At 43.3% G+C, this 25,930-nt stretch overlaps 1 protein-coding gene across 1 annotated transcript in view; it reads left to right on the top strand.

The window, feature by feature from the left end:
* The window catches only part of MAGI2 (membrane associated guanylate kinase, WW and PDZ domain containing 2), a gene marked incomplete in the record, with an annotated part of 526,586 nt that overhangs the window by 472,549 nt on the left and 28,107 nt on the right, over positions 1-25,930 (top strand). Inside the window, 6 exon segments of the mRNA XM_087722353.1 lie at positions 866-897; positions 899-1,052; positions 2,756-2,894; positions 4,136-4,355; positions 8,636-8,779; positions 14,964-15,102. Of these exon segments, the coding sequence (XP_087578479.1) occupies positions 866-897; positions 899-1,052; positions 2,756-2,894; positions 4,136-4,355; positions 8,636-8,779; positions 14,964-15,102 (828 nt within the window).

Below are 25,930 nucleotides of genomic sequence, written 5' to 3'. Positions count from 1 at the left end.
CCAACAATCTAAGTTCTCATTTTACCGACCTCAGAAGGATGGAAGGCTGAGTCAACCTTGAGCCGGTCGGGATCGAACTCCTGGCAGTTGGCAGAGTTAGCTGCAATACTGCATTCTAATCACTGCACCACCCAGGAAGGAAGGAAGGAGGGAGGGAGGGAGGGAGGGAGGGAGGGAGGGAGGGTGGGTGGGTTTGGGTTAGGGTTAGGGTTAGGGTTAGGGTTAGGTTTAGGGAAGGAAGGAAGGAAGAAAGGAAGGAAGGGTTAGGGTTAGGGTTAGGAAGGAAGGAAGGAAGGAAGGAAGGAAGGAAGGAAGGAAGGAAGGAAGGAAGGAAGGAAGGAAGGAAGGGTTAGAGTTAGGGTTAGGGTTAGGGTTAGGGTTAGGGTTAGGGTTAGGGTTAGGGTTAGGGTTAGGGTTTGGGTTAGGGAAGAAGGGAAGGAAGGGAGGGAGGGAGGGAGGGAGGGAGGAAGGAAGGAAGGAAGGAAGGAAGGAAGGAAGGAAGGAAGGAAGGAAGGAAGGAAGGGCAATAGCACTTAGATTTATATATCACTCCATAGCGCTTCACACTCTTCTCTAAGTGGTTTACAGAGTCAGCCTATTGCCCACAAAAATCTTGGCCCTCGTTTTGCTGTCTTCAGAAGGATGGAAGGCCGAGTCAAACTCGCAGCTGAAGTTTGAAAGAAAGCACAACCGAGGTAACGGTGGGAAGCTCAGACAGGACGAAGAGAAAAGCGAGGCATGGAATAACTAGAAAAACTTGGACAGACAACCGCTCTAGACATTTTTCCAGGGGGAGCCATTTTTGTCCACCTATAAACCCTTATTTGCTCGCTTGCTCCTATCTCCCCTTCCTTTTGTCTTCTAGCTGTGCCCCATAAAATAGGGAGGATAATTGAAGGGGAGCCCCGCCGATCGCTGTGCGAAATTAAAAGTCGGAGATCGGATCTTAGCTGTGAATAGCCAGTCCATTATCAACATGCCTCACGCCGATATTGTGAAGCTCATTAAAGATGCTGGCCTCAGCGTTACTCTTCGCATCATTCCTCAAGAGGGTAAGTCCTTCAGCCTTAAAATCCAGGAGGGAACTTGACGGAGGAGCCCATCAATCCAAACGGCTCTCTTGGGGAAAGTGGAGAGAATTTTGTTAGGGTGGACAAGGCATGACATCAGTGGTGGGTTTCAAAAAAAATTCGAACCTACTCTGTGGGTGTGGCCTCCTTTGTGGGAGTGGCTTTGCCAGCCATGTCTCCTGGTGGGAGTGGCTTTGCCGGCCATGTGTTTTCTTTTTTTTCTTTCTTTCTTTCTTTCTTTCTTTCTTTCTTTCTTTCTTTCTTTCTTTCTTTCTCTCTCTCTCTCTCTCTCTCTCTTTCCTTCCTTTTGTCTCTGTCCCTTTTTCCTTTTTTTCTTTCATCTCTCACTTTTTCTTTCTTTTTTTCTTTTTTATTTTCTTTCTTTCTTCCTTTCTTTCTCTTTCTCTCTCTGTGTGAGTCTGTGTGTGTTTGTGTGTGTCAGTGGTGGGTTTCAAAAATTTTTGAAACTTCTTCTGTAGGTGTGGCCTGCTTTCTGTGTCCACTGGTGCAACCTCTTCTAACCAGTTCGGTAGATTTGACGAACCGGTTCTACCGAACTGGTGCGAACTGGTAGGAACCCACCTCTGTATGACATTCTATCAAGGGTATTGTCTGGTTCCCTGCAGACCTTGCTGGAATACTGATGAGGCTATTGTGTAACCTAGGCTTCCCAAAAAGCACGAAGCCGACTCCTCGTCCTGATAAAACCGCTTTTAATTAGGGGAATTCCTCTCCAGCAAAGTCCCGGCCAACAGTCTTTTGTGAGATTTCACAACTACAGGCCTTTATCAGGCTTGGAGAGCTGCCAGGGCCGATATCTTCCAAACTCCACTCTGTAGCAGCAACTACTTGGCAAGAAGTCAGGAACAGATCTTCACTTTAATGAATTGAACTAATTGTTCTCCTGCAAACTCCACTCCCCTTTCACTCCTCTTTATTCCCTATGGGAGGGGCCATTCACCGTCCACCTGTGACTTTACTCCCGAGTCAGTCCTTATTCCTTAGCTGTTCCCTTCTCCTGGTAGCTCTGCGCATGCGCACATTGGGAACAGGCTCCAGCTGTTCTTCTACCCCAATGATCTCCGACTCTGAAGGCAGCTGATAACTGTCAGGCAGCCTGGTCCCCTCTCTCCCTCCAACACAGAGCCCTCATCAGAGCCCTCCCCAGACTCCAGGACTGCCCTATGTTCCTCCCCAACCTCCTCGTTGTCTGAGTCTGCCCTTAGCTCCGCTGGCCGCTGGCAGGCCACAACAGAAACCCCTTCCAAAACCCTACCCCTTTGCAAAAATGGCTGTGCATAGCCTTTAGGAGGTTTCCAAAGTGCTCCTGGGGAGAGCAAAAATGAGCAAAAAATGGGCTGTTCTTTGCTCGTTTTTGCCCCCCCCCCAGCCCCTAGGAGCACTCTACAATCCTCCTAAAAGCTATGCATACCCTTTTGTGGCAAAAAACAGGCCCGTTTTTCTGAAAAACAGGCCGTTTTTGGGAGGGCTGCAGAGTGTAAAAACTTTTTTTTTCCTAATTTGCCTCTTCAAAATCTTGGTGCGTCTTATACTCCGGTGCGTCATATACACCGAAAAATACAGTAGATGGTTTGATTGGATTAGATTATTTGCCTTCCTTTATTTTCTTCATTGAATGCCCTAGAGGGTGATCGCTCTCTAATGTCTCTTGTTCCACCATGCAGAGGTGAACAGCCCAGCTTCCGCACCCAGCTCAGAAAAACAGAGTCCCATGGCCCAGCAACACAGTCCTGGGACTCAGCAGAGCCCTGTAGCACAGCCCGCCCCTCCACAGCCTCTACAGACTCAAGGACACGAGAACAGGTAAGGCAAGAACCTTTTGGCTCTTGATTCCATGGGGAAGGTGGGCAGAGCTTACTGGGCTTAAAGTCCAACGGCTCAGCTTCCCTGAACGCTTTTGTTAGAGTGAAGGAAGATTTCGATTCGCAGAAAAGGAGAAGGGTGGGCGGACTTAAACAGGTCATCAGTTTAGAGTCATTTCGTTCCCACAATGGTTTAAAACCAACTCCCTTTCCCCCTCTTTGGAAGGGCTTTATAGCTCCCGCTGCCTTAAGAAAGTTCAAAACATTCTTGAAGATCCATCTCATCCTGGGCACCCTTTTTTTTTTTTTTGAACTATTACCATCTGGCAGACGGTACAGAGCAATAAAAACAAGGACAAATAGGCTGAAAAACAGCTTCTCTCCCAGGGCAGTAACTATGTTGAATTCTACTGTCTAGTGCAATATTAATGCAATATCAGGGGTTTTCAATTCAATTGTATAGAATGTGAAGGAGGTCTTTTTGTTTTATTTTTATAGCTTTCTTACGTATGATAGTGTTCTGACCTAGGTTTCCCAAAAGCACGAAGCCGACTCTTCATCCCAATAAAACCTCTTTTATTTAGCTTAAAGTGAATTCAGTCTTTACAGAGATTTCACAACTACAGACCTTTATCAGGCTGGGAGAGCTACCAGGCCGATATCTTCCAAACTCCACGCTGTAGCAGCAATTCCTTGGCAAGAAGTCAGGAACAGAACTTCACCCTAATGAATTGAAGTAATTGTCTTCTGCAAACTCCACTCCCCTTTCGCTCCTCTTTATTCCCTCTGGGAGGGGCCATTTACCGTCCATCTGTGGCCTTACTCCCGAGTCGGCCCTTGTTCCTTAGCTGTTCCCTTCTCCTGGCAGCTCTGCACATGCGCACACCGGGAACAGGCTCCAGCTGTTCTTCTGCACCACTGATCTCCAACTCAGAAAGGCAGCTGATAACTGTCAGCCAGCCTGGCCCCATCTCAGCCTCTGACGCAGAGCCCTCCTCAGAGCCTTCCCCAGACTCCAGATGTAGATTGAAGATGGCATTTACTGTTGTGGTATGAGGTGCAATGACAATAAAGTAAACTGTGAAACTACTTGCTTTAATTGCTTGGCCAAGATTACGGGGCTCGGTTTTACACTCCAGCAATCTAGTCAATTTCATTTATTTTACAGGTGTGTCATTTCGCCAACAACAGAAACTTCCGTCCTAATGCCATTGTTGTTGTTCTTGTTGTTTTCTTGTTCAGTTACAGATCGGAAGTAAAAGCAAGGCAGGATGTCAAACCCGACATTCGGCAACCTCCGTTTACAGATTACAGACAGCCTCCGTTAGATTACCGGCATCCGCCTGTATTAGATTACCAGCAATCCCCCCCTTTGGATTACCGGCAGCCGCCTTTGATAGATTACCGACAACATTCTCCTGACACCAGGCAGTTCCCCTTATCGGATTACAGGCCACCTCAGGTATTCCCCAGCGTTGGTGTGCGTAATTGTATATCACTCTTTCTTTTTTCTGCGCCCCAATCGTTTGATGTTTCGGTTGGCTAAAATTACCGTATTTTCGGAGTATAAGATGCACCATTTTCCCTCAAAAAAGAGGCTGAAAATCTGGGTGCATCTTATACAGTGAATACAGCATTTTTACCCTCCTGAAACCCCGCCCCCTTTGCAAAAATGGCAGTGCAGAGCCTTTAGGAGGCTTCCAGAGTGCTGCTGGTGGCTGGGGAGGGCAAAAATGAGCGAAAAGTAGACCGTTTTTTGCTCGTTTTTGCCCCCCAGCCCCCAGGAGAACTCTACAAGCCTCGTAAAGGCTGTTCATGCCCCTTTTTGTCAAAAACTGGGCCTGTTTTCATGAACAACAGGCCATTTTTGGGAGAGTGCAAAAACTGTTTTTCAAAATTTGCCTCTGCGTCTTATACTCCGGTGCATCTTATACTCCAAAAAATACAGTAATTCACTAACCGATAGATAAAGGACTTTGTGGATTAAGCCAACTGACTGTCTCGAATATGAAAGATGGATCCAAACGAATTGCAAATCAAATGCAAAAGAAACATGTAGAGGACATGTCCCTAATAAATGGTCACTCCTGCAGTTGACTCCGGTTGTGCCCAGATATTCCATCTCCTCTTCGTAACGGGCTTTGAAAGAAAGAGGGCTCGTTTGCTAGTGAGAGGCAGGTTTGATCCCGGCAAAAAAGAAGACGTTTCTCTGGATGGCCCAGTATTTTTTTAAAGTTTTTTTAAAATAAGGGAACAAGTAAGCATCCCTTTCTGTGTTGTACAGTTCGTGGTCAGTGAGAAGGTGCCCAGTGTCTTCCAAGGGTTGAAAACCTAAAGTGTGTGTGCGTGTGCGGGCGGGCGTTTGTTTCTGTGTCTCCCTGTGTCTGTGTGACTGTGTGTCTGTGTGTGTTTCCTGTGCCTGACATTAACAAATGATGATAGACAGACAGACAGATAGATGAGAGAGAGAAATAGATGAGAGATGAGAGAGAGAGAGAATGATAAAGAGAGAGAATGATAAAGAGAGAGAGAGAGAGAGGTATAGAGATAGTGAGAGAGAGAGAGAGAGTGAGGCAGACAGGCAGACAGAGGACAGACAGACAGACAGACAGACATGATAAAGAAAACAATAGATATAGGTGGGTAGGTGGGTAGGTAGGTAGGTATATAGGTAGGTAGATTAGATAGATAGATAGATAGATAGATAGATAGATAGATAGATAGATAGATAGATAGATAGATAGATAGATAGATAGATAGATAGATAGATAGATAGATAGATAGGGAGAGAGAGGGGGTATATAAAGATAGAGAGCAATAGAGAGAGAGAGATAGCGATAGATAGATAGATAGATAGATAGATAGATAGATAGATAGATAGATAGAGAGGGAGGGAGGGAGGGAGGGAGGGAGGGAGGGAGAGAGAGAGAGAGAGAGAGAGAGAGGGAGGTATATAGAGATAGAGATAGCTGTAGGTAGGTAGGTAGTTAGGTAGGTAGGTAGGTAGGTAGGTAGGTAGGTAGATGATAGATAGATAGATAGATAGATAGATAGATAGATAGATAGATAGATAGATAGATAGATAGATAGATAGATAGATAGATATAGATGATAGATGATAGATGATAGATGATAGATGATAGATAGATAGATAGATAGATAGATAGATAGATAGATAGATAGATAGATAGATGATTGATAGATAGAGATAGATGATAGATAGATAGATAGATAGATAGATAGATAGATAGATAGATAGATAGGTAGGTAGGTAGGTAGGTAGGTAGGTAGGTAGGTAGGTAGGTAGGTAGGTAGGTAGGTAGGTAGGTAGGTAGATAGATAGATAGATAGATAGATAGATAGATAGATAGATAGATGTTAGATAGATAGATAGAGATATAGACATAGATACGTGGTGGCTCAGTGGCTAAAATATTGAGCTTGTCCATCAGAAAAGCCAATCATAGATAGGTAGGTAGGTGGATAGATAGATGATAGATAAATAGATGAGAAAGAGAGAGAGATGGAGTAAGAAGATAGATGATAGAGCAACAGCAATAACACCTAGACTCATATACCGCTTCACAGTGCTTTACAGCCCTCTCTAAGCAGTTTACAGAGTCAGCCTCTTCTCCCCCAAAAATCTGGGTCCTCATTTTACCCACCTCGGAAGGATAGAAGGCTGAGTCCACCTTGAGCCGGTCAGGATCGAACACTTAGCTGTGGGCAGTGAGTCAGCCTGCGATACTGTTCCCCCCCCTCTCTCTTTGTGTTGATGCCTGTGAAAGCAAGCGCCAGAAACCCTTCTGCGTTTACAGACACACCTTCCCTGATCAGCTAAGGAATAGCTGGTAGAGCCGAATCCCACTACAGTGATGCCTGCCCTTGTTCTTTGGACAGGAGCCATGTCCTTTGTCTCAGCGCAAGGACAAGAGAGTCACTTTTACGCATGGATAATCTAAGCCGCTCCAACCAGCAGACTGGCTAAATATAAACTCTATGGAGGGACTGTGTCAATATTGCCATTTCCTCCCCCTCTTTTACAGATCAATTCCTTCAGTAATTAGGAAATCATTTTAAAAACCCACAAAGGAGCTCGGGCAAATAAAAAAAGGACTGTTGGTTTAGCAGCTTCTATTTACGTTGCTGTTTGAACTGTCGAAACAGACGTTCTCCGCACATCAATTGCACGGATGGCCAGATTCCAACGTGCTCACCAACTCCAGCAGCCTTATCCTGAGACGCATTCCGAGAAGACACAGATTTCATAAGCATGGAGCCATGAGGGCCAACTTATGGCCCACAGAGCCCCTCGCTGTGGGCGCACACGCCATCACCAGCTGGGCTCCGTTTTTCCGCCGTTCCGGTGCGCAGGAAGAGCAGCTGGCTGGATACATGCACGCACCGGAAACCCGAAGGCCAAGTGGCCAGTTTGCATGCTAGTCTTTGTGTTCTTGGCGCATCGGCGCATGAGCTGGCTTTGTGTGCCAGGCAACACCAGGCAAGATCTCCTGGTATCTAGGGTGATGCCTTAACCATACACCCAACTTAGCTGAGGAGGAGAACACTTAGTGTAAACTAAGTGTAAACACTTAGTTTACACTAAGCATATGGCTATGGCAATAGCCCTTATATACCGCTTTACAGTGCTTTTACAGCCCTCTCTAAGTGGTTTACAGTCACCATGTTGCCCCCAACAATCTGGGTCCTCATTTTACCCACCTCGGAAGGGATGGAAGGCTGAGTTAACCTTGAGGTGGTGAGAATCGAACTGCTGGCAGTCAGCAGAATTAGCCTACTACTGCGTTCTTAATGAGATCCATATGATCCTTTAAAACAAAAAAAAACACCTGGTGAATATTTGAATTAAGCATTGTGATAGATGATTGATTAGATAGATGATAGATAGATAGATAGATAGATAGATAGATAGATAGATAGATAGATAGATAGATAGATAGATAGATGAGAGAGAGAGAGAGAGAGAGAGAGAGAGAGAGAGAGAGAGAGAGAGAGAGAGAGAGATAGTATAGGTATAGGTATAGGTATAGGTATAGGTATAGGTATAGGTATAGGTATAGGTAGGTAGGTAGGTAGGTAGGTAGGTAGGTAGATAGATAGATAGATAGATAGATAGATAGATAGATAGATAGATGATAGATAGATAGATAGATAGATAGATAGATAGATAGAGGTATAGACATAGATATAGATACGTGGTGGCTCAGTGGCTAAAATGTTGAGCTTGTCCATCAGAAAAGTCGATCATAGATAGATAGGTAGGTGGATAGATAGATAGATGAGAAAGAGAGAGAGAGAGATGGAGTGAAATAGATGATAGGGCAACAGCAATAACACCTAGACTTATATACCGCTTCACAGTGCTTTTACATTCCTCTCTAAGTGGTTTACAGAGTCAGCCTTTTGCCCCTAACAATCTGGGTCCTCATTTTACCCACCTCGGAAGGACGGAAGGCTGAATCAACCTTGAGCCGGTCAGGATCGAACACCTGGCCGTCGGCAGAATTAGCCTACTACTGCGCTCTTAATGAGATCCATACGATCATTTAAAACAAAAACAAAAACCACCTGGTGAATATTTGTGATAGAAAGAGATCACTTAATCTGAGTCCGTATCTCTTAATACGCTAAAAGCATTGATCTTGGTAAAAAATAATAATAATAATAATGCTACCGTTTTTTAAACTTGTTGATTTTTCTTCTCTCCCTTGGTTTGTCTAGGATTTTGATTATTTTACTGTGGACTTGGAAAAGGGAGCCAAAGGGTTTGGATTCAGCATTCGTGGTGGGAGAGAATACAAAATGGACCTCTATGTCTTGAGATTGGCAGAAGACGGCCCAGCAATAAGAAACGGACGAATGAGGGTAAGGCGGCTTCAGGAGGCAAATGCTAACAGATCACGGGCACTGAGCAAAATTAAGCTTCTCTCTCACTAAATAGGCCCAGGGTAGAGTATCAAATGTCAGCGTTCCAAGTATCATGTAGAATTAAATCAGAGTCCAAGGCAAAACGATCCTTAAAGTTCCACTTTAATAAAGCAGACATCTTAGCACATCTGTGTTAATCCCAATTCTGGAAATTACATCAGAATCCCACCCAATTAAAAGTTCATGATCTTGTCCCCACACCCACAATCCATCACATGGTCCAATCTTCTTCTTCCACACTGGCATCCACACCCAGCTTCTTCCGGTGAGGTGTAAAAGTGCAGAGACAAAAGATGACCTTGGCTTCTAGTAAAGAATGAAAACAATACATTCCACTATCCTACTCCTGTCTATTCCCCCCTCCCATCAACTATACTAATGAAACAGCATAATGAAATAAGAGAAAGTGTGGCAGGCCAAAATTCTAAAAGGAATATAATTGCAGGCCTGACATCAATGCTGGTATTGTTGATAAACATAAATAAACATTTCATAAATGTGTTCGAACAGTTGAAGGAATTAGAATTAAACTTTTAAAATTAAACTTTTTAAAACTTTTTTAAGCATTTCATAACTACTGGTCAAACTGGCACTTTAAAAAATGCTTTAAAAAGTGTTTTTTTTTTAAAGTTCCGACGACCAGCTGCGTGACAATCAGCTGATCCGCCCACACGTCGGAACTTTTTTTTTTTTTACTTTTTAAAGCATTTTTAACTACTGGTTCGGGAAAACCGGTAGCTAAAAAATGCTTTAAAAAGTTTTTTTTTAATTGGCCATGCCCTCCCAGTCACATGACCCCCACACCCACCGCAACCACCAAGCCACGCCCACCAAGCCACGCCCACAGAACCGGTAGGGAAAAATTTTGAATGGCACCATCGATTGAGGGGGATCTAAAAATCAGAAATTAAGAGCCGAGGTGGCGCAGTGGTTAAATGCAGCACTGCAGGCTACTTCGGCTGACTGCAGTTCAGCAGTTTGGCTGTTCAAATCCCACCAGGCTCAAGGTTGACTCAGCCTTCCATCCTTCCGAGGTGGGTAAAATGAGGACCCAGATTGTTGTTGGGGGCAATATGCTGACTCTGTAAACTGCTTAGAGAGGGCTGAAAGCCCTATGAAGCGGTATATAAGCCTAACTATTGCTATTGCTAGGTGTCACAAGGAGCGATTGGAAGGTCTGGGAATATTTAAATTGAGGAGAGAGATGAGACGGTCTTAAAATATCAAAATGGCTGTCCTCTCAAAGACGAATGGGGCTTGTTTTGTATTGTCCTGGAGTCCAGAATGTGGAACGATTTATTTAAATGAGAGAGAGGTGGATTCTGATTAAATATTAGCGGGAAGGAAAAAAACCATCCTAAAATAGAATCAATTCAAGCAGAGGAACCAAACAACCCTGGGGAGGGATGACATTTTCTTGTTCACTGGGTGTGTTCAGGTAAGAGAGGAGATGAGTTTTAATTGGAATCCCTCATTAAACAGGACAGCTGAGGCAGCAGTTTCCAAGCCTAACGATAAGAGTCGGTGAGAAACTCTGAAATGCAGAAGAGCCAAATCGATTGGGCAGCCATTTGTCTGGAACGGTATAGGGTCTCCTGCTTGAGCAGAGGGTTGGACTAGAAGACCTCCAAGGTCCCTTCCAACTCTGTTATATTAAGCCTTAACTTTTATTGCCAGCCATTTCTTATCTTATCCCATCTTTTGATAGTTTGGACCTCCAAGGTCCCTTGCAAACTCTGTTATTCTATTATAACTAAACAAAAAAATAATTAGCGCACTAAATGTTAATTAGGCATTCACTCTAGGTTCCAGTAATTTTTGTTAAGGTTTCGTATGGGCTGCATTCTGAATTTACTTGAGAGACCGCCTACTGCCAATCACCTCCACGCGACCAATTAGATCCCATAGATTAGGCCTCCTCTGAGTTCCATCTGCCGGTCAATGCCGACTGGCAACTACGCGGAGGAGAGCCTTCTCGGTGGCAGCTCCGACCCTATGGAACGATCTCCCCGTGGAGATTCGTACCCTCACCACCCTCCAGACTTTCCGCACAGCCCTTAAAATCTGGCTATCCCGTCAGGCCTGGGGCTAAAGACTGTAACCCACCCGAATGGTATGAATGTTGTGCTTTTAATTATGTACTGTTTTACGTGTTAAATGTTTGTTTCCCCCCCCCCCTTTGAGTTGTAAGCCGCCCTGAGTCCCCCCAGGGAAAAGGGCGGCATATAAATAAACTCTCAATCAATCAATCAATCAATCAATTTAAAGTGGAATTTCTTTCTCATCATCTTAGCTCCAGTTGCCAAGTATTTGGTCCTTGTTTTTAATTCTAAAGCATTCGGAGGACATGACACTAAATCTCTACTGCGTTCTTCTTTAGCCACTTTTAATAAAACAGGGATTCGTTTTTGATGGCTTGGAAACCTAAAACTCTAGTAACATAATGTATTAAATTGCAGGAAGACAGATGTGAAATAATAGATAAAGTAGAACGTGTTTTCTTGAGGGTACTTGAATTGATTTCTGCTACATATTTTATTTTATCTTAATAAGAAACAAATGGGGGGCTCTATTATGTAGCCTATTTTCAAAACAATTCAGCTCTCATAGTTAAAGAAACGTTAACAGGAAGGAAAGGACTTTTTTTTCTTTTTACACTTATGATTAATTTTATCTTTTAAAACATGCAAGTCAGCTCTTCATAATTCATGGAAAATAACCTCCAAAAAAAAGAAACGCCAGGCTATTAATCTCCGCTTTAATCAGATCGAATTCAACTTTTTAAAAAAAAAAAATGATAATGTTAAATTTATGAGGTTAAGTCTGAATTATCTATAAGAGTACATACGTTGTTTTTTTTTCTCTCTCCTCTGCGGAATGAATTAGCATAGCTTATTTGGTACGTTATGCAAACATTTATGGAATATGTATTTGAAGAAAATTGCGCGAGTCGTAAAATAAAGAGCCATCAAGAATCGTGATGTAAGTCTTCTGTCAACAGAAGACTGTAGATCAAAAGGCATATCGTTTTATCCTTTCACATAATTGAGACGGCCCAGCTAAAGATATATATATATATTGGTGCCTTACCATTTCCAGAGCATTCACTTGATTCAGGACCAATCGGATGACGGAGTCACCCAGATTTATTTAAAATGAAGTCAACCATTTCTCTAGACTATGCAGAATGAGAGGACAGCTTAACCTCCTGGGGCTGTGGGTGCTTCATCACTGGAGGCTTTCAAAAAGAGACTGGACGGCCATTTATCTGAAATCGTGAAGGCCAGGGGTATCCAACTCAATTGCACTGAGGGCCGCATCAGGGCTGAAGTTGACCTCAGGGGGCCGGGCGGGCATGGCCGACTGGGTGGGTGTGGCCAGGTTGATGCCACTCTGCAAACTGCTGGCGGGTTTCCTCTTCGCATTGGGTAGACCAGACCGAAGCCATGCTGGCCTGATGTTTCATAGGATAGGATAGGATAGGATAGGATAGGAGAGGAGAGGAGAGGAGAGGAGAGGAGAGGAGAGGAGAGGAGAGGAGAGGAGAGGAGAGCATAGCATAGCATAGCATAGCATAGCATAGCATAGCATAGCATAGCATAGGACAAGATGATGAGCTTGACGCCATTCCCCAAATTGCTGGCATGTTTCCACATTGGGTAGACTGGGCTGAAGCCACACTGGCCGATGTTTCACAGGATAGGATAGGATAGGATAGGAAAGGAAAGGGAGGATAGGATAAATGGGGTGGGGTGGGGTGGAATAGAATTAAAATAGGGTAGGGTAGGGTAGAATGGAATGGAATGGAATGGAATAGAATAGAATAGAACAGAACAATGGAGTAGAATAGAATAGAACAATGAAGTAGAAAAGAATTAATAGAATAGAATAGGAATGGAATAGGAATAGGAATAGAACATAATAGAATGCAGGAGGATAGGATAGGATAGGATAGGATAGGATAGGATAGGATAGGATAGGATAGGATAGGATAGGATAGGATAGGATAGGATAGGATAAATGGGGTGGGGTGCGGTGGAATAGAATTAGAATAGAATAGGGTAGGGTAGAATAGAATGGAATTAGAATAGAATAGAACAATGAAATTAGAATAGAATAGAATAGAACAATGGAATAGAACAATGGAATAGAATAGAATAGAACAATGAAGTAGAAAAGAATTAATAGAATAGAATAGAATAGGAATAGGAATAGGAATAGGAATAGGAATAGGAATAGGAATAGGAATAGGAATAGGAATGGAATAGGAATAGGAATAGAACAGAATAGAACAGAATAGAACAGAATAGAACAGAATAGAACAGAATGGAGGAGGATGGACAGGATAGGATAGGACAAGATGATAAGATAAGGCGAGGTAAGGTAAGATGAGATGAGATAACCTTTGTTGTCACTTTTTTCTGTGAACACACTGGCACCATTAAAAAAAATGAAATTCTGATGCCCACTCTCAAAAGAATATCAATATATAAACAGGAAAAAGAATCTTGAGAGTTAACAAGGTTGGTACTATTGGTATCCTGGTCAAACATCTTGGATAGAAGGAAGTGAATTTCCAATCATCTTTTCTGCTGTCCTCACCACTGTTTTCCTATCCAAAACAGTAACAATTAATGCATTTCCCATCTCATCATGGCAGAGTAGCAAAACTTTCAGGGAAGTAGTGTTAGAGGTGGGTCATAAAACCTATGCTAAGTTAACCCTGAGGAGGTAACTTATGACTACTTTTAGTTATGACGCTGGATGTGAGCAGAGAACGCCACAAGTTCACATGCGGTATCTTTCCATCAGCAGGAAGGATGGGGAAGGAAAAGATAACCAAACAATTTGTCTAGAAACAACAATCCACATTTAGAAAGACGGTGTCATTTTTTTTGTTGCCAGGCAATTAGTCTCTTCCAGGAGCTTTAATTATGGAAGTGCATTAAGTTGGCAGACAATGGTACCCCGGTGCACAATCAGAGGCTATTTTGATCATTAAAAGTTGCCACTTAACAAAGGCTGAAAGCCCATGCATATAATTATGTTTTGTTCTGACCTGGCAGGGAAAATAGTCCACCTGGAATGAATTTTCTTGATTGACCGAACTTTGCGCATTCAGGAATGACATGTGACATCCTTGGTTTAAACAAAGCTCGTATAATTGTTTTGAAACCTCAGAGGTAAACCAGGAACATCCGACTGAAAATATTTACTGGGATGCGAAAATCACCTGTCTGTTTTTGTCCTCTCAAGCCTATTGGAAAGACAGATTTTTATTTATTATTATTTAGGGCAGAAGAGAAGCAAACTATACCGTATTTTTTGAAGTATAAGACGCACTGGAGTATAAGACGCACCAAGATTTTGAAGAGGAAAAATTTAAAAAAAAAAGGTTTTTTCATTCTGCAGACCTCCCAAAAAAGGCCCGCTTTTTGCCAAAAACGGGCCCATTTTTTTTTCAAGGAAGGGGCATGAATAGCCTTTAGGAGGCTTGTGGAGTGCTCCTAGGGGGTGGGGCCTCCTAAAAGAAGCAAAAAACAGCCCATTTTTGTCCAACAAAAGGGCATGCATAGCCTTTAGGAGGCTTATACAGTACTCCTGGGGGCTTGGGGGCAAAATTAAGCAAAAAAATGGCCAATATTTTGCTCATTTCTGCCCTCCCCAACCCCCAGGAGCACTCTGTAAGCCTCCTAAAGGCTCTGCACAGCCATTTTTGCAAAGGGAGCGGGGTTTTGGGAGACCAAAAATGCTGTATTCAGTGTATAAGACGCACCCAAATTTTCAGTCTCTTTTTTGAGGGAAAAAGGTGCGTCTTATACTCTAAAACATACGGCATACATAGTCCAAGTCGCTTTTTTCGGTGTCATTGTAACTTTCATTAGTCACTAAGTGAATTGTTGTAAGTTGAGGACTGCTTGCCGTCATCATCAGAAAGACCAGGAGGAGAAGATAGACATTCCTGAGATCTGACTGTAGATCTGTCCTTCGTTAAACAGGAGGTCGAAACTCCAGATTTATCGAACGGAGTAGTGTGTGAATTGATTGTCGTGATGCTCCCGTGTGAAGCGTTGTGTCTACAAGGTGTAATTTGGTCCCCTTATTTTTTCCAACCCGGCAGGTGGGAGATCAGATTATTGAAATCAACGGGGAAACTACGAGAGACATGACCCACACCAGAGCAATAGAACTCATCAAATCCGGTGGACGAAGAGTACGGTTGTTACTAAAACGTGGAACCGGGCAGGTCCCAGAATATGGTGGGTTTCCACTTCTTTTATTATGGCTGTCGTTGTGGTGGGGGTGGAGGTTGTCAATTTAGTGGCCCTTACCTTTCACACTACCTGTATTGTGTTTGGCGTAACATGGAAGTAACACTGCAAAAAAAAAGGGGGGGAGATGTTTGTTTGTGTAGTGGAGTTTCCTCTTTGTCTCCGTCCTGAAGGAACGTTCCAGAAAGACGTAGTCCTTCTAGAACATTCTTTCATCCCCTGAGGGGGAAAAAAATTATATGGATATGGTAGAAGAAAGATCCATTTGTAACCCCACTGACGTCTGGACCCAACTCCTATCCACCCTACTCCCTATAGTATACAACGCTACAGGTAGTCCTCAACGTACGACCAACATGTCTATTGCTAACTGAGACCATTGTTAAGTGAGTTTTGGCCCGTTTTACGCCCTTTCTGGCATTATGTGAATCACTGCAGTTGTTAATTAACACGGTTGTTAAGTGAATCCTGCTGGTCAGAAGGTCGCAAAAGGGGATCACACAACCCCTGGACAGTGAAACCGTCATAAATGTGAGCTAAGCATCCGAATTTTGATCATGTGACCGTGGGGATGCCATAATGGCCGTAAGTGTGAAAAACGGGTATAAGTTACTTTTTTCAATGCTGTTATAATGGTCACTAAAAAGTGATTGTAATTTGAGGATTACATATACTATTATATCAGACTGGTGCAATATTATTCTTGCTGACATGTTTCCGTACATGAAGTTTGGCCAAATAAATACAATTACAAGGTCTCTCAATTGGACATTTCTGCCTACCAAATTGCCATGAAATACAACATTGCAGAGGATTCACAGATTAACAAGAGTTGGAAGGGTCCTTGTAGGTCATCTAGTCCAACCCACCCCCACCCCCACCCAAGCAGGAGACCCTACACCCGTGATGTTGAACCTGTGGCACCCGTGCCTGTGGGCACACGTGCCTTCACCAGCTGCCCTTCTGGTTTCCAGCATGTCTTCACAGCAGGGATGGGTTTCTCGCCCCGTTCCAACCAGTTCGGTTGGAACGGGGCTGGTGGCGTCCTCGTGCACGTGTGCGGTGCATGCATGCGTACTAGCATCTGCGCGACGCTCTAGCTGCTCCTGGACGATCGCGCAGGTGCTGTATGCATCCTGCGCATGCGTGGAAGCGCAGAACTCGTCAAAACCGGGTAAGGACCGTGGGCGGGCGGGCGCGCCCTTCGCCGTTCCCGGAAGTTACTTACTTCTGGGTTCGGCGACCAACCGGTTCGCAGGGACCGCCGCGAACCGGTTGAAACCCACCCCTGCTTCACAGGTGCCGGAGTGCCAGAAGCCAGCTTGAAAATGGCCCCCCAAAACAGCCTGAAAATGGACGGAAACTGGCTCAAAAAACAGCCCAGGAAACAGCCAAAAAACAGGCAGGTTTTTGGCCATTTCCAGGTGGTTTTTCGGCCTTTTTCAGGCCAAAAATGGCTTCAAATTAACCTGAAAATGGCCCCAAAATGCCCCCCAAAACAGCATGAAAACGGACGGAAACTGGCTCAAAAAACAGCCCAGGAAACAGCCAAAAAACAGGCAGGTTTTTGGCCATTTCCAGGTGGTTTTTCGGCCTTTTTCAGGACAAAATAGGCCTCAAATTAACCTGAAAATGGCAAAATGCCCCCCAAAACAGCCTGAAAAAGGCCTGAAACTGGATCAAAAAACAGCCTGGAAACAACCCAGAAAACGGCAAAAAACCCAGGCAGGTTTTTTTGGCCTTTTTTCAGGCCAAAATTGGCCTCAAATCGGCCTGAAAATGGCCTGGAAACAGCCTGAAACTGGATTAAAAAAATGGCCTGAAAGGAACCCAAAAAATGGCAAAAAACCTACACCATTTTTGGGTCATTTTCAAGCGGGTTTCTGACCATTTTTAGATGGTTTTTCGGCCGTTTTCAGGCCGTTTCTCGGGCCAAAATTGGCCTGAAATCAGCATAAAATCAGCCTGAAAATGGCCTGAAAACAGCCCCCAAAACTGTCAAAAAACAGGCATGTGCATATATTGCCTATAAATTTATTTGGGGGGGGGGCAGTTAATTGGTTGCTGACATAACTCCTTTCTACAATCAAATATCTTGAGAATGTTTTCGTCCGCAGAGGTTCCCACAATGTCTATTTTATTTCTCTTTCGATGCTTGTTTTTGGAACTTGCTAGATTTTCCCCTCTTATTTTTATTGGTTTTTCTTTCCCGAGAGATTTCTTAGAAAAAATATTTGGTTTTAATTGCTCTGGCTTTTAATGGGAAGGGGAGTAGGAATACACCTTTATAAAGAAAACGAGATTGGGGCACCTATGCTATTATCCTGATATAGAACCCTTTGGAAATGTTTCGTGTTGATCTTGAACGCCTAAAATGCAGAAAGAAAGAAAAAATATTCATTTGGAACCTGTCGTTTTTTTCTGTGGTGTGGCGCATGGGATGATGTCAGTTTCTCCTTCTGTGTGTTAATCTGTGCATGCTAAAATGTTAATCGTTGGTCTTATTTTGTCCTGTTTCAAGGAATAAGGGCAGATAATTTTTTTTTCCAGAGGGAAATTTAAAGGAAAAAAAAGCTTATTGCTTTGGATAAAATTTCACATTTTCAAATAGCTTTATTGCAATCGTTAACCCTCAGAAAGAAAAGAAGTAGATTTTGAATACAGACTCTCCTTGACTTACGACCACATCCGAGTCTAACATTTCTGCTGCTATGTGAGACCATTAAGTGACTTTTTTTCTTGCGAAAAGTGAATCACGGAGGTTGTTAAATGAGGAACACGGTTTTTAAGTGAACCTGGCCTCCCCGCTGACTTTGCTTGTCAGAAGATAAAAAAAATCTTAAATTGTGGCAAAACTCACTTAATAAATGTTTCACTTAGCAATGGAAATTTTGGTCGTACGTTGAGGACTTCCTGTACATAGAAATCCTCTTTTAAACCTCCATTATATCCCAGTAGGTTAAAAACAGATGTCTACATAAACGACAGCTAAAAAGCTTTAAGAAGTGTACCGTATATACTCGAGTATAGGCCGACCCGAATATAAGCCGAGGCACCTAATTTTACCACAAAAAACTGGAAAAGTTATTGACTCGAGTATAAGCCTAGGGTGGGAAATGCAGCAGCTACCGGTAAATTTCAAAAATAAAAATAGATACCAATAATGTTTTTGAATATTTATTTCAAAGAAAAACAGTAAACTAGTGGTGTATTCAATGAAATACTTCACTCACCTCATGATGCTGATGTCCCGCTGTGATGATGATGTCCCGTGCAGCGGCGGGAGCGATGTCCCGCCTCCTATGACACACGGCACAGTGATTCCTATCATTGGATCACTGTACCAGAGGAGGTGGGACATCGCTATGTGGCTGCTTGCCATAACAAGGAGGAGGTGGGACATCGTTGCAGAGCGGCAGGAGGGGGAGGAAGGGGAATCGTAAGACAGCCCTGCATTACATTAGAACGTGAGGAGGGGGGATGGTGCGGTGCGCGCTGCGCGGCAAACTGACACAGAGGGAGGGGAAACTCACAGGGGCACTGGGCCATTCACGAGTGTCACCCAGCGGCATGGCCACGCCCCTTTTTCTCCTCCATTTCGGGCAAATTTTTCACTGACTCGAGTATAAGCCGAGGCGGCTTTTTTCAGCCCAAAAAGTGGGCTGAAAAACTAGGCTTATACTCGAGTATATACAGTATTTTGTTACTGATAGCATTAACCAGGGACTGAGGTAATTCAAACAAGATTTTATTTTGGTGGTATTTTTCTTCTGATGAGTTTGTTTTATAAAAAAAAAGAGATGCACAGTTGTGTGCAAAGAACAGCGACATGAAAACTTCCACAATAATTTGCATTTTTATGTGACCGCTGTCTCAGTGGTTATTTAAGAAAGAAGCAACAGAATTAAGGGTAAACACATAGATGAGTTAAGCTGTCCATCTCTCTATTCCAAAATACCCTAATTAAAAAGGCTCTTAGGACTGATGAGATTTAAAAAAAAAAACAGAAAGTAATCCGAGTTTATTATTATACCATTGTTCAACAAAACAATAACATGCATTCATCTGAGTTTATTACATTACAGAAAGGGAGAAGAGAATCAGAAGGAATGAAGTCATTAAAAACTCATTCAAGCACAGAGAGAAAGGGAGACACAGAGACAGAGAGACAGAGACAGACAGAGAAAGACAGAGACAGACAGACAGACAGACAGACAGACAGACAGAGAAAAAGAGAGAGAGAAAGACAGACAGACACACAGAAAGAGAGAGACAGAGAGAAAAAGACAGAGAGAGAAAGACAGAGACAGAGACAGACAGACAGAGAGAAAGACAGAGAGAAAAGAGAGAGAGAGACAGGGAGAGAGAAAGACAGAGAGAAAAAGACAGAGAGAGAAAGACAGAGACAGAGAGAGACAGACAGACAGAGAGAAAGACAGAGAGAGAAAAAGAGAGAGAGAGAGACGGAGAGAGAAAGACAGAGAGAAAAAGACAGAGAGAGAAAGACAGAGACAGAGAGAGACAGACAGAGAGAGAGAAAGACAGAGAGAGAAAAAAGAGTGAGACAGAGAGAGACAGAGAGACAGAGAGACACACAGAGAAAGAGAGAGAGAAAAAGACAGAGAGAAAGAGAAAGACCGAGAGAGAGAGAGACAGAGAGAGAGAAAGACGGAGAAAGACAGAGAGAGAGAGAAAGACAGAGACAGAGGGAGGCAGGGAGAGACAGAGAAAGACAGAGAGAAAGACACAGAGAGAGACAGACAGAGAAAAAGACAGAGAGACAGAGAAAGACAGAGAGAGAAAGAGCGAGACAGAGAGACAGAGAAAGAGAGAGAGAGACAGACAGACAGACAGACAGAGAGACAGAAAGTGACACAGAAAGAGAGAGAGACAGAGACAGAGTCAGACAGACAGGCAGGCAGACAAGATAGTCAGGGGAAAGAAATGCATTTGAAGTCCACACATAATTGCCTCAAGTGTTCAAAGCAGGATTAAGAATACTAATATCTGTCGAGAAGTGTGGGAATCCCTTAGTGGGTTGCTTTGCTCTTTGTTTCTATAAAATGACATTTAGATGGAGTTTTAAAAGGCAGTATATTGTGCCTTAAGGAAAACAAACTTGACAGGCTGCCATGAAAAGAAGTATTAAAAAAGGGTCCCTCGGAAAGTCAAATTCTCCGTGACAATAAGCATTAGAATCCCCGTTCTAGTCAAGAAAGGCCATCTCTTCCACCGGCTCCAATTTCGAAGGAACTAAACAGGCAAAACTGAGGAATTAAAAGTCATTTGATGTGGGCTTTTCCGTGTCAAGATACAAGGACTGAGCTGGCCACGAGAAAAGCTTCCGGTATTCAAAATTCAGCAAACGAAGATGCTTGTGAAGCCCATGAACCTCAAAAGAGGTGAAAATATAGATTCCATCGAGAGCAGTTAATCTTCCAGAGATCTAAAATAGCTGGTAAGATCTCAAATAGCCATAAGAAACTAGGAAGATTATCGTTCGAAATTCTGATTAGATAAAACGCCACCCAGAGCAAACAAAGAGCACAGTCACCATGTGCTTTACTGCCCAACTAAATACTGTAACAGGAAACAGGAAACTCTATTAGAACAAAAGAACGTAGATATATCATAAATCCAAATTCGTAAATACTTGCCATCTGTTGGCCGAATACTACTGTAGTGGCTGCATAGAAATAAATCTCAACAATAAATCCCAACAATTATCCATGGTTATCCGTTTGCAATCATGGGGCAGAAAGGATCTGAACATTCTCCTGTCTACAGGTAGTCCTCGTCTTGCAACAGTTCATTTAGTGACCGTTCAAAGTTACAACAGCAGTGGGGGGGAAAAGTGACGTGATGTAGGTTTTCCACGCTTGTGACCGTGGGTTGATGTTGATGTTGATTTTATTTATATGCCGCCCTTTTCCCCGAAGGGGACTCAGGGCGGCTCACAACTCAACCAGGGAAGGGGGATACAAACAAGAATTTAAAACGACATAAAAAACAATGCATGATTAAAACACAACAGTCATACCAATTCGAGACGGGGGCAACAGTTCTTTAGCCCCAGGCCTGTCGGAACAGCCAGGTTTTAAGGGTTCCCACGGTCACGCGATCAAAATTCAGGCGCTTGGCAACGGACTCGTATTTACGGCGGTTGAAGTGTTCCCGGGGTCATGTGAACCCCCCGCCCTTTTCTGGGAGAAGCAAAATCCGTGGAAAAAACCAAATTCACTTAACAACCGAATCACTGATGTAAATCGAGGACTGCCTGTATATATATATATATATATCTGTCTCTGAAATGTGTCTGCAATTCTCTTTCTTTTTATTAATCGCCTGCATGCCTCTGTATTAGAAAAAAAAAGTTGGCTTTTGCTTATAAATGTCTCTTCTAATCATGCAAAGCTGTTTTGTTGTAAATAATAATAATAATAATAATAATAATAATAATAATAATAATAATAATTGATTAATATGTCTTGATGTTACTGCTTCTCTTAATTCTAATGATTGGTCCTAGGCTGTTCCTCCCCTTCCTTTAGGAACGTTATCTTCCAGTCTCTCCATGTGCATGAAAAGTGACAAGCATGGCTCCCCATATTTCTACTTACTGGGCCACCCTAAAGATACGGTGTGTAATCTCTGCCATTTGTTAATATACTTTGACAGATTTCTCTTTCGCTTTCTTTAATGGAGCTTTGTTCGTTTGCTCGTAACATGTATGATGCCTCCTCTAATAGTAGCTATTGCTCTAAAACTTGAAAATATAAGACTAACAGAGTTGGAAGGGGCCTTGGAGGTCTTCTAGTCCAACCCCCCCACCCCCCGCTGCTCAAGCAAGAGACCTTATACCAGGGGTGTCAAACTCTAGGCCTGGGGCCCAGATCCGGCCCACCGGGCCACCCTGAAAACAAGGAAGGTTCAGCCTGCAGTGCCTCCATCAGTGAACACAGAGCTTGGGGGGGGGTGAGAAAGGAAGGAAGGAAGGAAGGAAGGAAGGAAGGAAGGAAGGAAGGAAGGAAGGAAGGAAGGAAGGAAGGAAGGAAGGAAGGAGGAAATGAAGGAAGGAAGGAAAGAAGAAGGAAGGAAGGAAGGAAGGAGGAGGAGGAGGAGGAAAGAAAGGAAGGAAGGAAAGAAAAAAGGAAGGAGAAAGGAAGGAAGGAAGGAGGAGGAGGAGGAAAGGAAGGAAGGAAAGAAGGAAGGAAGGAGAAAGGAAGGAAGGAAGAGGAGGAGGAGGAAGAGGAAAGGAAGGAAGGAAAGAAGGAAGGAAGGAGGAAGGAAGGAAGGAAGGAAGGAAGGAAGGAAGGAAGGAAGGAAGGAAGGAAGGAAGGCAGGAAGGAGATTATGAGAGGGAGGGAGAATCTGAAGGAAGTCCTACCTTAGCACTTGGCCACCACAGGTGCCGCCAAGACGTGTGACATCAATCTGGCCACACCCACCCTGGCTACACCCACCCCACTCACACGCACCCCACCTATGCCCCCCATGCCCCGCTGAGGTCAAACACAACCCTGATGAAATTGAGTTTGACACCCCTGCCTTATATCAGGTCAGACAAACGGAAGTCCAATCTATTCTTCAAAACCTCCAGTGTTGGAGCATCCATAACATAAGTAGGCACCCTTATACCAAGGGGTTTCAAACTCAAGACCCCCAGGCAGGATCCAGCCTGTGATGTGGTCAGACCAGCCCGCGTGGCGGTCCTGAAAATGGTAAGGAGCTGGCCCGCATTGCTTCAGCCAGACCCACACCATCCCGGCAGGCATATCCTGCACACAGGAGGTGCCAGGATGGCAGGGGTAGGGCCCGTGCATGCATGCATCAAGTGTGCGCTCACCAACTCTTCCCCCCACCATTGGCCCATTGGAGGACAATTGGAATTCTGATCTGGGCCGCAAAAATATCAAGTTTGACACCCCTGCCTTATACTACTCTGGACAAATGGCTGTTCACTTTCTTCTTCAAAGTCTCCAGTGTTAGAGCTCCCGGAATGTCTAGAGGCAAGTGGTTCCACTGGTTAATTGTTCTCACTGTCAGGAAATTTCTCCTTAGTTCTAGGTTGCTTCTCTCCTTGATTAGTTTCCACCCATTGCTTCTTGTCCTGTCCTCAGGTGCCTTGGAGAATAGCTTGACTCCCTGAGATATTGGAAGACTGCTATCATGTCTCCCCTGGTCCTTCTTTTCATCATCTTGTTCTGCCTCCAAGCCCTTTGGAGAATAGGTGGGAGGTTTGGGCACAGAATTTGCAATAAATTGATTGAACCCCTAGTTTTCTAGCAGACTTTTCATTACCCAAACTAGGTAACATCATTTATCTATCTATCTATCTATCTATCTATCTATCTATCTATCTATCTATCTATCTATCATCCATCCATTCATCCATCCATATCCATCCATTCATCCACCCATCATCCATCTATCTATCCATCCATCCATCATCAGTTATCATTTATCATCTATCATCTATCTATCTATCTATCTATCTATCTATCTATCATCCACCCATCCAGCCATCCATCCATCTATCTATCCATTCATCCATCTATCATCCATCTATCCATCCATTCATCTATCTATCATCCATCCATCTATCATCTATCATTTATCTATCTATCTATCATCCATCCATCCATCCATATATCATCCATCCATTCATCCACCCATCATCCATCCATCCATCCATCCATCTATCTATCATCCATCCATCTATCATCTATCATCTATCTATCTATCTATCTATCTATCTATCTATCTATCTATCTATCTATCTATCTATCTATCTATCTATATCATCCATCCATCCATCCATCCATCTATCCATCCATCATCTATCATTTATCTATCTATCCATCCATTCATCCATCCATCCATCTTTTATCCATCTATCCATATATCTATATATCCAACTATCTATCTAATATCTATCTATCTTTAGAATACACAAACACATTCATACATAAAATATCATTTAAATAATAAAATGCCCCCGTCTTCTCCATCTAGAATCCAGAAAAATGAAAACACAATTCAAATCATGAATAAACAGATCTGATGTTTTTGAATGGTTGAAAAATGGCATCATCCATGGGTCTGAATTAATGACCAATGCGATTCTTTATCATACCTTAGAACCTGCAGTAACAATAAAATTAACCAACCTGATCACTGTCGTTGTACGCTATTCCTTGCGTAGAAGTGATTTAAGGTAGGGGTCTCCAACCTTGTCAACTTTAAGACTTGTAGAAGTCCACAAGTCTTAAAGCTGTCATGGATGGAGACCCCTGATTTAAGAGACAAGAGTGTCATGGGAATTTTCTAATTCCCAAGAGAGCATCCTTTCCTCCTTTCAGTTTCACTTTCACTTCTGTGGGTCTGCAAACAACTTGTTGTCTGCCCCCAAGGGGTGGAAAAGTCCAGTTGGCCACTGGAACCACATTTACAAAAAGCAGGGTGGCTGAATTGGTCTTGTGGTTGAGTTGCTATCTTGAGTCATTTACAGATGTAAACACAAGGGGGTTGATTTTACTAAATCCTTCCCCCCCCCAAAAAAAAAACTTTATAAATTGATTTGATGCTAGGTTAACCATTATGCCTTTATGGAGCGGAGTGACTTCAATATCCTTTGGATGATTTATTAGAGCTGCAGCTTTAAAAAATAAACTTTATCTGAGATTAGCTGCATGTTGCCACTTCAACTGCTAAGATTCCTGCTTCGGTTCAATTAATGCAATAGATTCTTTGATGGGCTATACACGTTTCTTAGCTCTAAAGAATTTAGAGTTTCTTTGGAACATGTTTCAGTTACATGTTGCAACCGAATATATAAATTGTTGGAATTCTTTTATATTCCTCTCATGATTTTTTTTTTTAAATTGGTGCAATGTGAGCTTTCTTGGGCAATTATGCATTTCATTCACGGTTAACCTGAGATTAAAACTCATAGCAAAATTCATATACATTGATCCTGGGTTTCAAAAAGGGTGATCTGAATTCAGCATATTATATCTTACATGTGTGTTCTGACCCCCTCCTACGTCCAGTAACGAAAGCCGAGACAAGCCTAAATGGAATGTCCTTTAATAACAAGACCAGACTCTCGGTGGCTGAAAGCCAAGTAAACAAACAGATAAGGACCTTGGCAGCAAGTCTGACAAACCTTGGCAGCAATCCAGCCTGCCAAGTTAGTTTCTCTTTAGTCAAAGCGTTGACTTCTGCAAGAAGGGCGTGGCACAAGCAGTCTTTTTTATAGTCTGGAGAGGAGCCTAATGACCACCAGCTGAGTACAATCACCTTCTGTAATTGTGCAATTGTTCCTGACGCCGAGTCGCTCTTCGACGGCGTGCATCCAGGAACAACTCACTGCTGGCTTTTGGATCACTCTCCCTTGTCTCCTCCCCACTGGTCCAAGGCGCCACCTGGTGGCCAACCAGTCTCTCTGCGCCCTGCTCGGAGTCGGAACCCTGTCCAGGGTCCTCCACATCTTCCAGGGCCGACTCATAGGACCCCTCGCTGTCGGAGTCTGGTGGCAGCTCCAACGGCTCCTGCTGGGCCACAACACATGTGCAAGTGCAGAAGTGTCACGCATGCAAGCACATGCAAAGCGGTAGCGCTGGGATTTGCAACCCACCTCTGGTGTGTGTGTGTGAGTGTGCGTGTTCCAGCATAACTCTGGAACGCCTTGAGCAATTTCAACCTAACTTGGTATACAGATGACTTACTCTCTGGAAACAAATATTGTGGGGGGTAAGAAACCCCTAATACCCCTCAGGGTGTGTGTTCTGTTAAGATACAATAAAAATAGTAT

This window comes from Thamnophis sirtalis, unplaced genomic scaffold (genome assembly GCF_051295495.1).
Source record: "Thamnophis sirtalis isolate CommonGarterSnake01/CBP01778 unplaced genomic scaffold, rThaSir2_p1.2 scaffold_9, whole genome shotgun sequence".
In the NCBI taxonomy this organism is placed as follows: domain Eukaryota; kingdom Metazoa; phylum Chordata; class Lepidosauria; order Squamata; family Natricidae; genus Thamnophis; species Thamnophis sirtalis.
This window is presented reverse-complemented; position numbering and strand designations above follow the sequence as displayed.